This window comes from Melozone crissalis, unplaced genomic scaffold (genome assembly GCF_028551555.1).
Source record: "Melozone crissalis strain CALT ecotype California unplaced genomic scaffold, PUWL_Pcris_2 ptg000034l_1, whole genome shotgun sequence".
In the NCBI taxonomy this organism is placed as follows: Eukaryota; Metazoa; Chordata; class Aves; order Passeriformes; family Passerellidae; genus Melozone; species Melozone crissalis.
In genome coordinates this window covers 22909024-22921047 of record NW_026535812.1, presented here as the reverse complement: position 1 = coordinate 22921047, position 12024 = coordinate 22909024, and the positions used below count along the sequence as shown (strand labels likewise).

Here is a 12024-nt window from a genome sequence, read left to right as displayed (position 1 = left end):
GAGCTGTCAGAAATAAGGCATTCTGCCAAAGTATTTCTAAAAATTTGTTTCTCCTAGACAGAAGAAACAAACAGAGAAATTGCATATGAGGCCTCCCAATTGCAGGCCTTAGAGCAGTAGATTTGGAAACAAGACCACCTTTTTTAATTGTCTAGACATGTATTTAGATGTTCGCTTTAGGCTATTCAAATTTAAGTATTTTGGACATGGCTTCTCAGCATCTCTTTTTATTTTTTAATTAGAGCTGGGGGAATATGCTTGAGGAAGCGCAATTAAGACAACTTTGGCTTGCATAATTGCCTCAGCAGGTTAGTGAGTCAGTGCCAAGCTCCATGAAAGTTTAAAAACATTTGGGATTCAATGGAAAAAAATTGTCAATATGAAATTTTTCAGTGTAGCATTTGCCTTTCAGGTTTTCTCAATGTTCCTGGGGTCACTTTACAAACAGGAATAAAGAATCCTGAAGGGCATGACTTGGCTGTGTGTTGGAGAGCAAGGTTTTAGTGTGGTCCAAACACTTCCTATGGAATGACTGTTCCTTGTCTTAGTCACTCTACACTGGAGTTTTAAACACTCCTCTATTTCCTATATCATTGTTGTGCTGCTCTCTAATGAAATTAACCTCAAGGTTTCCTGCTCCAGAAGGCAATGACACCATAATTGACAGATGGTGACAAAATCCCTTAACTTATTAATAAATGTTTGTGCAGCTTGAGATAGAGATGTCATTGCACTGAGACAAGCTGATTCCAACAAGGTTCCACATGTGTCTGCAGAGTCTCTGCTTGACAAGGTCAGATGCTCACATAGGCTAAGGGCAAACATTTTTTGCAGCACAGAAAATACGAGTACATCCCCTAACATGAAGGAGCTGCCTTGCTGGCTAAATGGAACACGTGTCACAGCGAGCAGTGATGTGCCTGCCTGCTGCCCAAGGAATGCAGAATTCCCCAGGCTTGTCACCACTTCCACTGATACCCAAAGTGCTTTGTAGATCCCTTCCTGTGCTGTTTGCACTGGCCCTGATAGCCAGTTGGTTATCTGTTCAGTTGTAGCTTGAAGCTTTAATGGCTGTTTAGTTATTTTCCCATTTCCTTGGCTGAATTCTGCTGGTTCAGAGCAGTAGAACCTCCTGAACTGTGCATGTGAGGATTGGTGTTTGATTTGCTGCTCTCACCTGCAGGCAGGCTCTGTGTGCAGCCCCAGGTGTGAGCACATCCCAGGGAGCTGGGGGAGCACTGCTGGCTGTGGATCCCAGCAGGACGTGTGATCCCTTGCACTGCTATCCCCTGCACACCTGGCTTTGGAAAAGAAATTTATTTCTCAGGTGGAGCCAGCTCAGGTTTGAGCTTTATTTCACAGTTCTGCTCTGGAGTGAGAGAGGGGCTGAGTGCTGGGGAGGAAAATGAGGATGAACTCAGGGAGCAGCTGGTGGGAGCATCACATTAATTCTGTGGGGGTTTGCTGTGGTAAAACCACCAGGTTCTGGAGGTGAGAATGCTTTTGCTCCAGTAGTGCTGGCTGGAGGTGCAATTTTTGCCCAGTTTTTAAATAAAAATCTGAGGTTGTATTGCTGGACAAAGCAGAGGAAAGGCCATTCTTGTGTTGCTCTGCAGTGGATCAGGTGGGTTTGTGAGCAGCTTGAGGTTTGTGGTAGCAGCCACATCCCCCTGTTGTTGTAGGGCCTGAGGCAAGCCTGAACTAGCTGGGAGCAAATCGTGGACATGTCTGGAGCCTCCTCTGCACATCCTTCAGGGTAGCCATGACAACCATGCCTGGTCTGGAGAGCAGCTGAGGCTCTCACCAGCTGCTCCTGCCTCCCCTGGCCTGGGCTGGGGCTCAGGGGCTCTTTGGGAGGGGAACTTGGGTTCATTGTCACTGTTCTCTGCTCATTTTCTGAGCTGCTGTTGTTAGTTAGGTGGTGCCTCTCTCTGGTGTTTATTGCCAACAAGAAATCGTTCAGAGTAAAGGTGCCTGCAGCAATTGTCATATTTCAGTAGCGGCTGAAATTTCACCAAACTCACATCCTTCCATGATTCACAAGCATGGCACTGTTCTGGTGGGTTTGGGGACAAGGAGAATCCCCCAGTCCCTGCCTGCATCCCCGGTGGGTTTTTCCCCTGACCCAGCAGGTCTTGTTCCCTGAGCAAATCCGTCTGTTGCTTTATCAAATTGTCCTGCCAGACTTCTGTCTGCTCCTGCAGCTGCTCTTTACAGGAGACAATGTAATCAGTGCTGTTACCACACTTGTTTTCCTCCCAGGGTTTTTTTTTAACTCACTGATCAGGAATCAGCAGTTTTTCTCATTTGTGCTTCCCACACCTTTGGTGTTTAGCTTGCAGGTAGCCAAGAGTAATCTCAAAGGCAACTAATCTTAGTTTAGTCTCTGTGTGCTGAGGAACCAAGGCAGTGTATCACAGCTTTATTTTGTAGGTTTTTAAAGCCATAAATTAGTTTCTTTATAAAACCCTCTGTAAAGGTGTAAAAGAAAAGGAAATTATAACCCATTTTTTCAACCTGTCTGACAAGTACAAGGTACTAGAATTCAACCCTTAATTGAATTTTTGGCACCTTCCTACGCCGAGTCCAGGTCTCGCTGTTTCAAAATCCGTGCTACCTCATGTCTGTGAACTCAGTTGGAGTTTGTTGATAGGATATCTCAAAATATCTCAGCTTCCAGAGAGCGCCTGCCCCTTCTGCATTTTACTGGAACCGAATAGTTCAGAGTTTGTGGGTGTGAGGGGGCGAATTTGTTCTGCTTCCTCTTAGTCATCCCAGCCTTCTGCTGGGGAGAGAGGCAAGAGCTGGAGAAGCAGTCCTGCATTTACCAGATGAATGTTTTTCTTCAGCCATCACAAGGATGGGTGTCCCTTGTGCCCATGCACAGGAGCACGTCTGGGCTGGCCCCAGGGCAGGTGAGCAGCAGCCCTGAGCTGCTTGTGGTCACCTGGGGAAACGTGCTGGGCTGAGTTTTGGGGCTGCTGATAGCTTTGCAGGTGTTTTCTGAAATGCTGAATTAAAAAGTTTCCTGGGAATTGAACCACCTGTGACCTCAGTGCCAACACGTGCTGAAGGATGGATATCTGGAATCTTGTTGGTTTTAGTGTTCCATCACTGTTTTTTTCCCCTGAGAACAGTTGCCAGCCGGAACAGAACTGATACGCTCTGACAAACCTCTGTAGCAAGTGAGGATTTGTGATACACAACTGTTGTTCAAGAGGAGGCTGTGAGAAGGAGAATTTGTTTGCACTGATTCCTTGATTGCCTGGTAGGAGAGAGGTGTTCATGCATCAATTGATGAAATCAAACAAAACTCAGAATCTGCCTGACACGCCCTCAAATGAGCAGTTCATACCTTTGGCCTTAATAACTGTATGGCTGAGGAGTGAAAGCATTTTTAACAGCTTTTTTTTTTATTCTCATATTTAGCAGTGAAAGCAAAATGTACACAGTAACCTGTGAAACTGATGATTGTTGATTTTTAAACATTGTTCAGTGGGGACATTGACTCCTTTCCCACTGCTGCAGGATTATTTAACCAGATTGCATTGATGCAGATCAGCAGTGACAGACTGTACTGGGGATGTCTGAGGGAGACAGAAAAGACTGAGTAAAATTTTGATGATACTCCCAGGGACTGTTTAAGTTTCTGGATGTGCATTACATAATGTTCAGCTTCGTTTCCTTCAACTTGAAGTGTGTTTGTGAGTGGGGTCCAGGCAATCCAGAGATGCTCTCAGTGCTGCTGCAGTGACAATCCAGGCTTTGGCTGGACAGGGATGCTCAGAAGTTGCTGCTCCAGAATCAGTCAGCTCTTGGTGGGGCCCAGCCCTCCTGCCTGAGGCCAGACCCCAAATAATCCAGCCTGCAGTGAGGCAGGATCAGAGGAGCAGGAGCTGCTCTGGCTGGAATGATAATTAAGAGCTGGATTCCCAGTTGTCAGCAGAGCAGTGTGAGCATGAGCCAGAAGTGTGAGAGGAATTGAACTGAGGAATTTACCACAGCCATTTCCCATTAGATGGATGAGATGAGACCATTTTCACACTGGGAAAAGGATTGATCTGTGGTGTTTCACAGCCTCCTCCCCACTGACCAGCACCCACAGATCTTTAGTTTGCTTTAAAGCACCTCCCCTTCCATTGGACTCATTCATTTATATATTTTCACTTTGGAGAGCACTGCCAGCAAAGGAGCTGATGAATTCTCTGCCTTTATCCATGTGTTCATTCCTGCCTCCCTATCTTCCTTTCCCCTTGGTGTCTGTGTGGGGAACTTCACTGTAAACTTCATTAGAAAGCATCTCTAGACTAAAATGATGTGGAAGGGCTGGGGAGGAAATCAAAATTGTTTGGGTTTAATTCATTCCTACTGGGAACATCTATTTTGCACAGTGTTGCCATCAGTGGGATTTGGCTCCTAGTTAAAAACATAACTTTGGTACTTTGTCTTGTTAAGAGCATTTCAGTATAAATTTTATTTCTCTCCATCTATGTAGTTACTGTATTTTCTGTCCAACTAAATAATGAAAAGTAATAGAATTATTTCACATTAGGAGCTTTTGGTGAGCGGTCACAAAGAAAAATTATATTGATTTGTATATGATGTTGGGGTTCCAGCATTGTCTAATAACAAATATTTTATTAGCTTTCAGACAGTCTGACCTGCATGTTAAACACTTAATTAAGATGTATAAATTTCTCCCCTCCTTCCCCTGTGCAATTATTTAAGCCTGTCTGGCAGTAGCACATAGGACAGAGATCAGTGATGGAGTGCTGAGCAGCTGCCTCTGCCACTGCAAGACTGGGGAGCTTCCCTTTCTGAAAATTGCAGATTATTTCACATCTGTTTTAACCACGTCAGGTCTCCCAGTGAGCTCAAGCTGCTCTTGATGCAGGAGTGGAAAGCTTCACTCTCTGTGTAATTGCATCCACACTGAGCTGCACAACTTGTTTGTATAGATTAGTGTGGGAGAGCTCCCAAATTTGGGCTCATCCTCAACAAAAGCAAGATGAGCTCCTGCTTATCTGTTTCCTGAGCACCATTTTTGGTGCCACTACAGACCTGTGTGATGGAGCTTTGTTAAGCTTTTCTTGCCTTGTGCAGCTTTTAGGATAAGAGAATAATACCTGGGCTCAGTCTATCACGGGGATGTGCTGGCTCAAGTCTTATGTAACACTGGCAGAGGCATGCTCCAGGGCTTTTAAATAAAGAAATCTACAATGCCCATGATCACACAGAAATCCAGTTATTTTCTGTAGCAGAAACCTTAATATCCTTAAGTCAATAATTTATAAATGGGTAGGTTAAAAAAAAAAGTACTGCTATTGAGCAGTTTTGTTGGGGAAGTTTGGGGTGTGTCGATAATGTTTGGGGTTATAAATAGTGTCTCAGTGTTGCTGAAATAAATAATGATGGTCAGAGTGATGTTTTGCAGTGGAGTGCTGGGTAGTTCTGTCAGTGCACTGGAACATGCAGACAGGATTAAAGCTGGTGCTTTAGGCTTCTGTGACTTTTCTGTGCTGTTCCTAAATAGATTAAGAGCCCTCAGTGGACATTTTTGCTATCTTACTGAGAATCAGAGGAAGCTTGATCAAGTAATCCACAGAAGTGAAGTGATGCCACCATAGATAGTTTATTGCAAATTTAAGAAGGAGAATATTTCTTACATATGTGGAAAGATGAGAGGCAAGGCTCTCCTTTTCCCCTGAACCATGTGGGATTGCTGCACTGGTTCATCTCCAATTTTCTCAGTTCAGGACTGAACAAAAGGCTGATGGAGGCTGGGGGACAGGAGGAATCTTAACTAGTGCTGGCACCAGTGGCTGCCAAGGCACGTGTGTGTACCCTGTTGTTCTTTGTATTTTCTCAGCTATAAAGTGCCAGTAATAACACTTAAATTATGGATCATTCAGCGCCGTGTGAGTGAATTAGATAATGCTACACAGGCCTTTGAAGATGAAATGCAGAATATAAATGTTGTATCAAGCTCGCTTTGTGCCATGTCTATAAAACCTGGTGCTGCAGCCCCAGCATTGCTGGGAAGCATAAGGAGAAGCACTTGGGCTGCCTGCATTGCAAATTGATGGTGTGAAGCAGCAGCGTGCACACAAATCGGGCTGTGCTGCCGAGCCCTGCAGCCTGGCACAACAACCTGTAAACACTTGTGGGTGAAGCTCTGAGCCTTGTCCTGTCCAAGCCCTGCTGCAGGAGGGTTTGCTCTGCTGTGCCCTGCAGGCAGAGGGAAGGAGCTGAAACAGGAGCTCTGCTGGTTGCTGCTTCTCACCCCAGGCTTGCAGCAGTAGTGGGTCTCATGCCAAGGTAGCACAGAGTTTAAAGGAAAATAAAAAAGGAAGGATGAAGTTACACATTCCCTGCTCCAGGAGCTGGGATTCTACTATCAGTAGTTGTGTGAGCTAAACTGGGCTAGAGTGAGAACTGCTGCTTACCCCAGAGCATTTCAGCAGAGCCTGGGGGATGGATTACTCAGAGGCATCACCCTTTTTTAAATTTAGTTTCCTTCCTTGTTCCCACTGCTGTTATTTCTCACTGTACAGTGCCTTTATCCTCTGAGTGGGGATTGACTCCCAGCTAGCAGAGCTGCCCAACTTCTCACTGCTATTTACTAACAAAAGGGGGTTTATTTGGTAACTAAGGCATGATTGATTTTCTTTTTTTCTTTCAAAGAATTTTTGGCTGCTTGCCACATGTTTTGCAACGGAGCAACATCACGGAACAGTAACTTTGTCACGGGTGTCAGGGAGCTCTCTCACAGTGCTTGGAACTGTTTTACCTGTTGGGGGCTTCAAGTGACTTAGATAAATAAGTGCCATCTTACTGGAAGGTCAAATGAAAGAAACAGCAGATTTCTGGGTTTTTTTTGTGGAAAAGTGGAGAAATACAAGCCAGTTCCAGGTCAGCACTGCTAAACAATTCCACAGGGAAAGAGGGAAGGGGTTGCTGTCTTTGGGGTCTTTTCTGTAGAAGCTGTGAGTGTTTTGTTGGTCTGGGGCTGGAAGATTTCACAAACATACCATTCACAAGGGAGGAGGTTGTTTTTGTGTGAAAATACATCATCGCTTCTCTTGTAATAGTGTCTCCTCCAACTAACTGCACTGTGCATTGAACTCTAGGGATTTTCTTCCCCCACAGATTTAAGATTAAAAAGTTGATTACTCTTCTTTGTCTCAAGTTGAATTTTATATTATCCAACAACCTTATTTTGCCTCAAATTTACCTTTCAGACCTTAAAATCTCAAGTCATGTATTTCCTTGGACTACTGTCCCTGCTTGCTTTGCAAAGCGAAGCCTTCAAGACCAATTTTCCCGATGAAACCATCGCTGAGCTGTCTGTGAACGTTTACAACCAGCTGAGAGCCAGCAGGGAGGATGAGAACATCCTGTTCTCCCCTCTGAGCATTGCCATAGCCATGGGCATGGTGGAGCTGGGAGCCCATGGCACCACCCTGAAGGAAATCCGACATTCCATGGGCTTTGACAGCTTGAAAAATGGTGAGGCCTTCGCATCATTTATTACTTTTTGTCTTAGAGAAACGGGAGCAGGGGTGGGAGCAGCCTGCTGGTGTCCATGGGTTATAAATCACTGGGTTTGTTGGTGGATTTCTGGGCAGGCTCAGAAGTGTGGGTTCTGCATGAGCTGAGAGGTGCTGACATGTCAGAGCCCAGGACATTCCTCTGGCTGCCCTGGAGGACTGAGAGCCTGGCAGGGGGCTCAGAGACCTTGGCACGGAGTCACAAACACCTGTGCCTTTGGTTTTACCCCATGGAAACAATTACCAACGTTGTGTGAAAATTTACAAGCCACAAGAGTTTGAATAGAATGATAGTTAACTTGTCACAGGGTGAAAAAGTAGAATTTTGGGGATTTAGAATGAGGGTTCAAGAGGCAAGGTGGAGGAATCTGGGTCTGCCTTGTCTTTCTTCTTCTCCTTGTCCTCCATCTTGCCTCTTGTGCAGTTGGTTGTTTTCTGGGCTGCTCAATATTCTGGGATATGAATGTGATATTCAGGGAAAGTGCTCCCATGATTTCTGCTTGAAACACATCATTGCCATCAGTTTTAAGGTTTATTTTGTTGTGCTTTAAATTAAAAATTTCATCTTTAAGCATATGATGCAGCTTCCTATTTTGAAGCAGACTGCTTTAATCCTGTTCAGGTTTCCTCATTACCCACTAAGAATTCTGTGCTGTCCCACTAAGGATCCTGGGAAATTCTAGACCTACTTTTGGCATAGAAGAGGGCCTTAGTTTCAAGATTTGAAGTTCATTTTTCCTTAATCAACTGGCATTTAAGATGAAATAAAAATTCTGTTAAGAATTTGTGGTGACAAGATTTAGAAGTGGAACCTGCAAGAAGAATTTTTTTAATTGCTTTTTTGGTGTGGAAAGAATTTCCATTGATAGCTTTGCTTCTGGTGGGACTCAAATGTCTCATTAATTAGACTAATTATAGCTAGTAGAAGAAACAGACTCCAAGTAATATGATCATGGAGATTATTCCTTCAGATCTGAAGGTGTGTGTAGGTTTAGAAACAAGTTTGTTTAAGAAAAATGGCTTTACTTCTCATAAAACATTTTGGTGAATTTTCAGCAGAAAAGCCATGGAATAATTTTCCTTTCTGAAGCACTGAAGGTGTTTTTTCCTTCCCCAGGTGAAGAGTTTGCCTTCCTGAAGGAGCTCTCTGACATGGCAACTGCTGAGGAAAGTCACTACGTGCTGGACATCGCCAACTCCCTCTACGTGCAGAACGGGTTCCACGTCAGTGACAAATTCCTGCAGCTGGTGAAGAAATACTTCAAAGCTGAAGTAGAGAATGTAGATTTCAGCCAAAGTGCAGCTGTTGCTACTCAGATCAATAAATGGGTGGAGAATCACACAAATAGTAAGTGCATGTGATCCTTTTGTGCACTTCCTGCAGGAAGTGTTTCTGCTTCCAGACTTGTGCAGTGGTGTTGGGTTGGTGCTTTTTGGCTTTTATCTGTTCTGTCTGAGACTGAAGTGTCTCCTCCCAGGAGAAGAATTCTAGTATTTCTATTTCTTTCCTGTGTAGGAATGATCTGTCATAAGTAATATTAGTCATTGTTAATCATGTGGCATCTATTTGAATATTTGTTCTCTGGTCTTACCATCTGTAACATTTATTGAATGAGACTGTTTTAATGGCAGGCATTTTAATAGTATTTTAAATTTTTTTTTTACATATGTATTATTGCTAATGGCAGAAAAGTTGTTTGCAGAGGGGTTATTGGCTTGTGCTTTGCATGTGTGGAGTATCACTCCTCCTCTGAGGAGCTCATACTCACAAGGTACTGAGAAATAGAATAGTGGGGAATAAAAAGCTAATTTTGCACCACAAAATCAGAGTGTGTAATGTAATATTTTGCAGTGTGAGGAAACGAGATAGCATGTTGAGAGGGTAGTTGATTTTAGGAACGCTGTCAACAGTTTCACAACACAAATTTGCAGCAGGGGAGTTAAGCACAAAATTACTGCTGTAAATATGCACGTTGAGAGCTGCAGGATGCTGCTTGGCTTGGCAGCTCCCAGAGAGGTGGCATTTCCTGGAGCCATGCAGAGCCCCCATCTCTGGGAGTCTCCTGGTGGAGGGATCAAAGCATGTTCTCATTCTGGTTCCCCACTCTGAAGGTTGAGATTTTGGGAGTAATTCAGGGAAGTCTGGCTCTGACACAATTGCACCACTGGGAATTTGGAGGGATTGGAATCACCTGGAAGGAATTAACACATCCCCATGAAGTCTGAGCACTTAAGAATCCATAATTCCTTTTGGAAAAGCACCTTCTATAATGCTTTTATTCCCTTTTGAAAACTGTCTGGTTTGTTCCAAGCAGCCATTCTGTTCCTAACAAACTGCCCTTTCTCCCAGGCTGCAGAAATAGCTGGGTGGAAGTGATGCAGCAGATTGCAGAGGGTTTCCATGGATGTGGTGTCTGGCTGAGGGAAAAGGAAAAGCAGGGCCCACCAGGGCAGCTGGGGGCTCTTGGTGTCAGGTTGGGGTGGTTCCAGTCCCTCAACTGGTCCCTTTCTCTCTGATTTACCCCTTGGGAAAGGAGCACAGCACAGGCAGGTTTCAGTCCCAGCCTGTTCAGAGCAGAAAACAGAACCATTTCCTCTGGGCAGGAAAACTCTTAACATTTCATTAATGTATTAACAAGATGTGGCTGAAAAAAAATAAAGAAATATGAGTACCAAATAGAAACCTGGAAATGTTTCCCCTTTGTTTTTTCCCAACTCCAAGTGAGTGTTGGTCACACCTCCCTCCTTAGAACATTCGAGATAAAATGAAGTGCAAACAGCAACCCGGAAGAAATCCAGCCCTGTGATACACAAATTTCACACCAGTTAGTCAGGATCACATGCTCCAGAAAGCAGAATTAATTTGTTTTTTAAACCATGGAATAAGGAGTAATAATCAGATGGAGGAATGTGTTTATTTTAACACTTTGCATTGCAATGTCAGCTAAAAATAGAAGCGAGCAAGAAAGCAATCTGAAGGAGGCTGTAATTCCTGAAGAACAGTGACAGAGCTGGTCAGTGCACCCAGTTTACCAAACTGAGAACGATTTTGGTGAAATGGAGAGCTTTGAGATGAGCTGCAGCAGGTACCAGACTGCATTCTGATGTAAATGACTTATTCAGGAGTAGGAGCAAAGCAGCTGCCATGCTCAGCTGCTGTACCTCCCATGAATAGAGCAGATGCTGGATGCTTTTCCTCTTTTGCTTTTCAAGAGCTAATGCCACTGGAACAAATGCTGGGAATTTATATGGATTTCTGGTGTTTGAATTCAACAGAGGATCGCTGAAGCTCCCTCAGAACTGCTGGAGGAGCAATGGGTGCAGCTTTGAATCAAGCACCCATTTAAGTGCTGCTCTGGGTTGGAACCAAAGTTTGTACAAGTTCTGACCTTAATGTGGAAGTGCTGAACAGTTCCATAGCAGCTGGGTAAACATTACAAATGTGACCCTTCCTCCACGTGGCTTCCTTGTAGGGTGTATTTAGCAGTGATCAAGAAACAGTTGCCTAACACGTCCTTGATGGAAGGGTTTCCACACCTACACTGTGATTTAGGTTTACAAAACACTGGCACTTTAATTGGAGATTTAATGAAACATCTGAATTGGAAATTACATGTTAACACTGCTTTTTATTTTCTTGCATTTTTCAAGCTGCCTTAAGTTTGGATTTAATGCTCACTTTGACATGCAGACTGACAGCTGGGTTTCTTTTTAGGCATGATCAAAGATTTTGTGTCTTCAAGAGACTTTGGTGCTCTAACTCATTTGGCTCTCATCAATGCAATCTACTTTAAAGGCAACTGGAAGTCACAGTTCAGGCCTGAAAATACCAGAACTTTTTCTTTCACTAAAGATGATGAAAGTGAAGTGCAAATTCCAATGATGTACCAACAGGGAGAGTTCTACTACGGTGAGTTAGACCTTCAGCAATTTAGAGCTACTAAATCTTCACTTAATGGGTTTGTTGCAGTAATATCCACTTGTATTGTTGTCTCTTTTTCCACCTAGAATTTTTAATGTGCTGTTTGCCCAAAGAAGGGACTCAGAGTTTGGTTTTTTTCCTTAATGTGTGTATTATAGCTGGTAGCAACATTTATAATGACTTGCTTGGTGCCTTAGGATGGATTTCAGAATATTTATCCATTGGATTGAAGTTCTTTGCAATTCTTGAGCTAGTCCTGCTTATCACAAAAATATTTTTCTTGTGCTGTGCTAAACATTCAAATGAATAATGTTTGTTCTTTGCTGTTGGACTGGTATAATAGAGGTTTTTTGAACAGCAGAACTAATGATCATTTTTAGTTGGAGCTTGAGCTCCAAGAGGGTTCTAAAATGTCTGGCAGCATTTTGCTCAATCTCATCACTGAAAAATCCTCTCTCCTGAATAAGATCTCTGCCCATTTCCCTGAAAGTCTCAGCAGCATTAAATTTCAGGCTCTTCTCTGCCTAACCACTGAAAGTTATGTCCCAGAGC

At 43.6% G+C, this 12024-nt stretch overlaps 1 protein-coding gene across 1 annotated transcript in view; it reads left to right on the top strand.

The window, feature by feature from the left end:
• SERPINI1 (serpin family I member 1) overlaps positions 1-12024 on the top strand; it is a 45248-nt gene that overhangs the window by 16803 nt on the left and 16421 nt on the right. Inside the window, exons 2-4 of the mRNA XM_054282740.1 lie at positions 7242-7509; positions 8668-8898; positions 11266-11460. Of these exons, the coding sequence (XP_054138715.1) occupies positions 7260-7509; positions 8668-8898; positions 11266-11460 (676 nt within the window). The 5' untranslated portion in view covers positions 7242-7259. The remainder of the gene's footprint in view (positions 1-7241; positions 7510-8667; positions 8899-11265; positions 11461-12024) is intronic.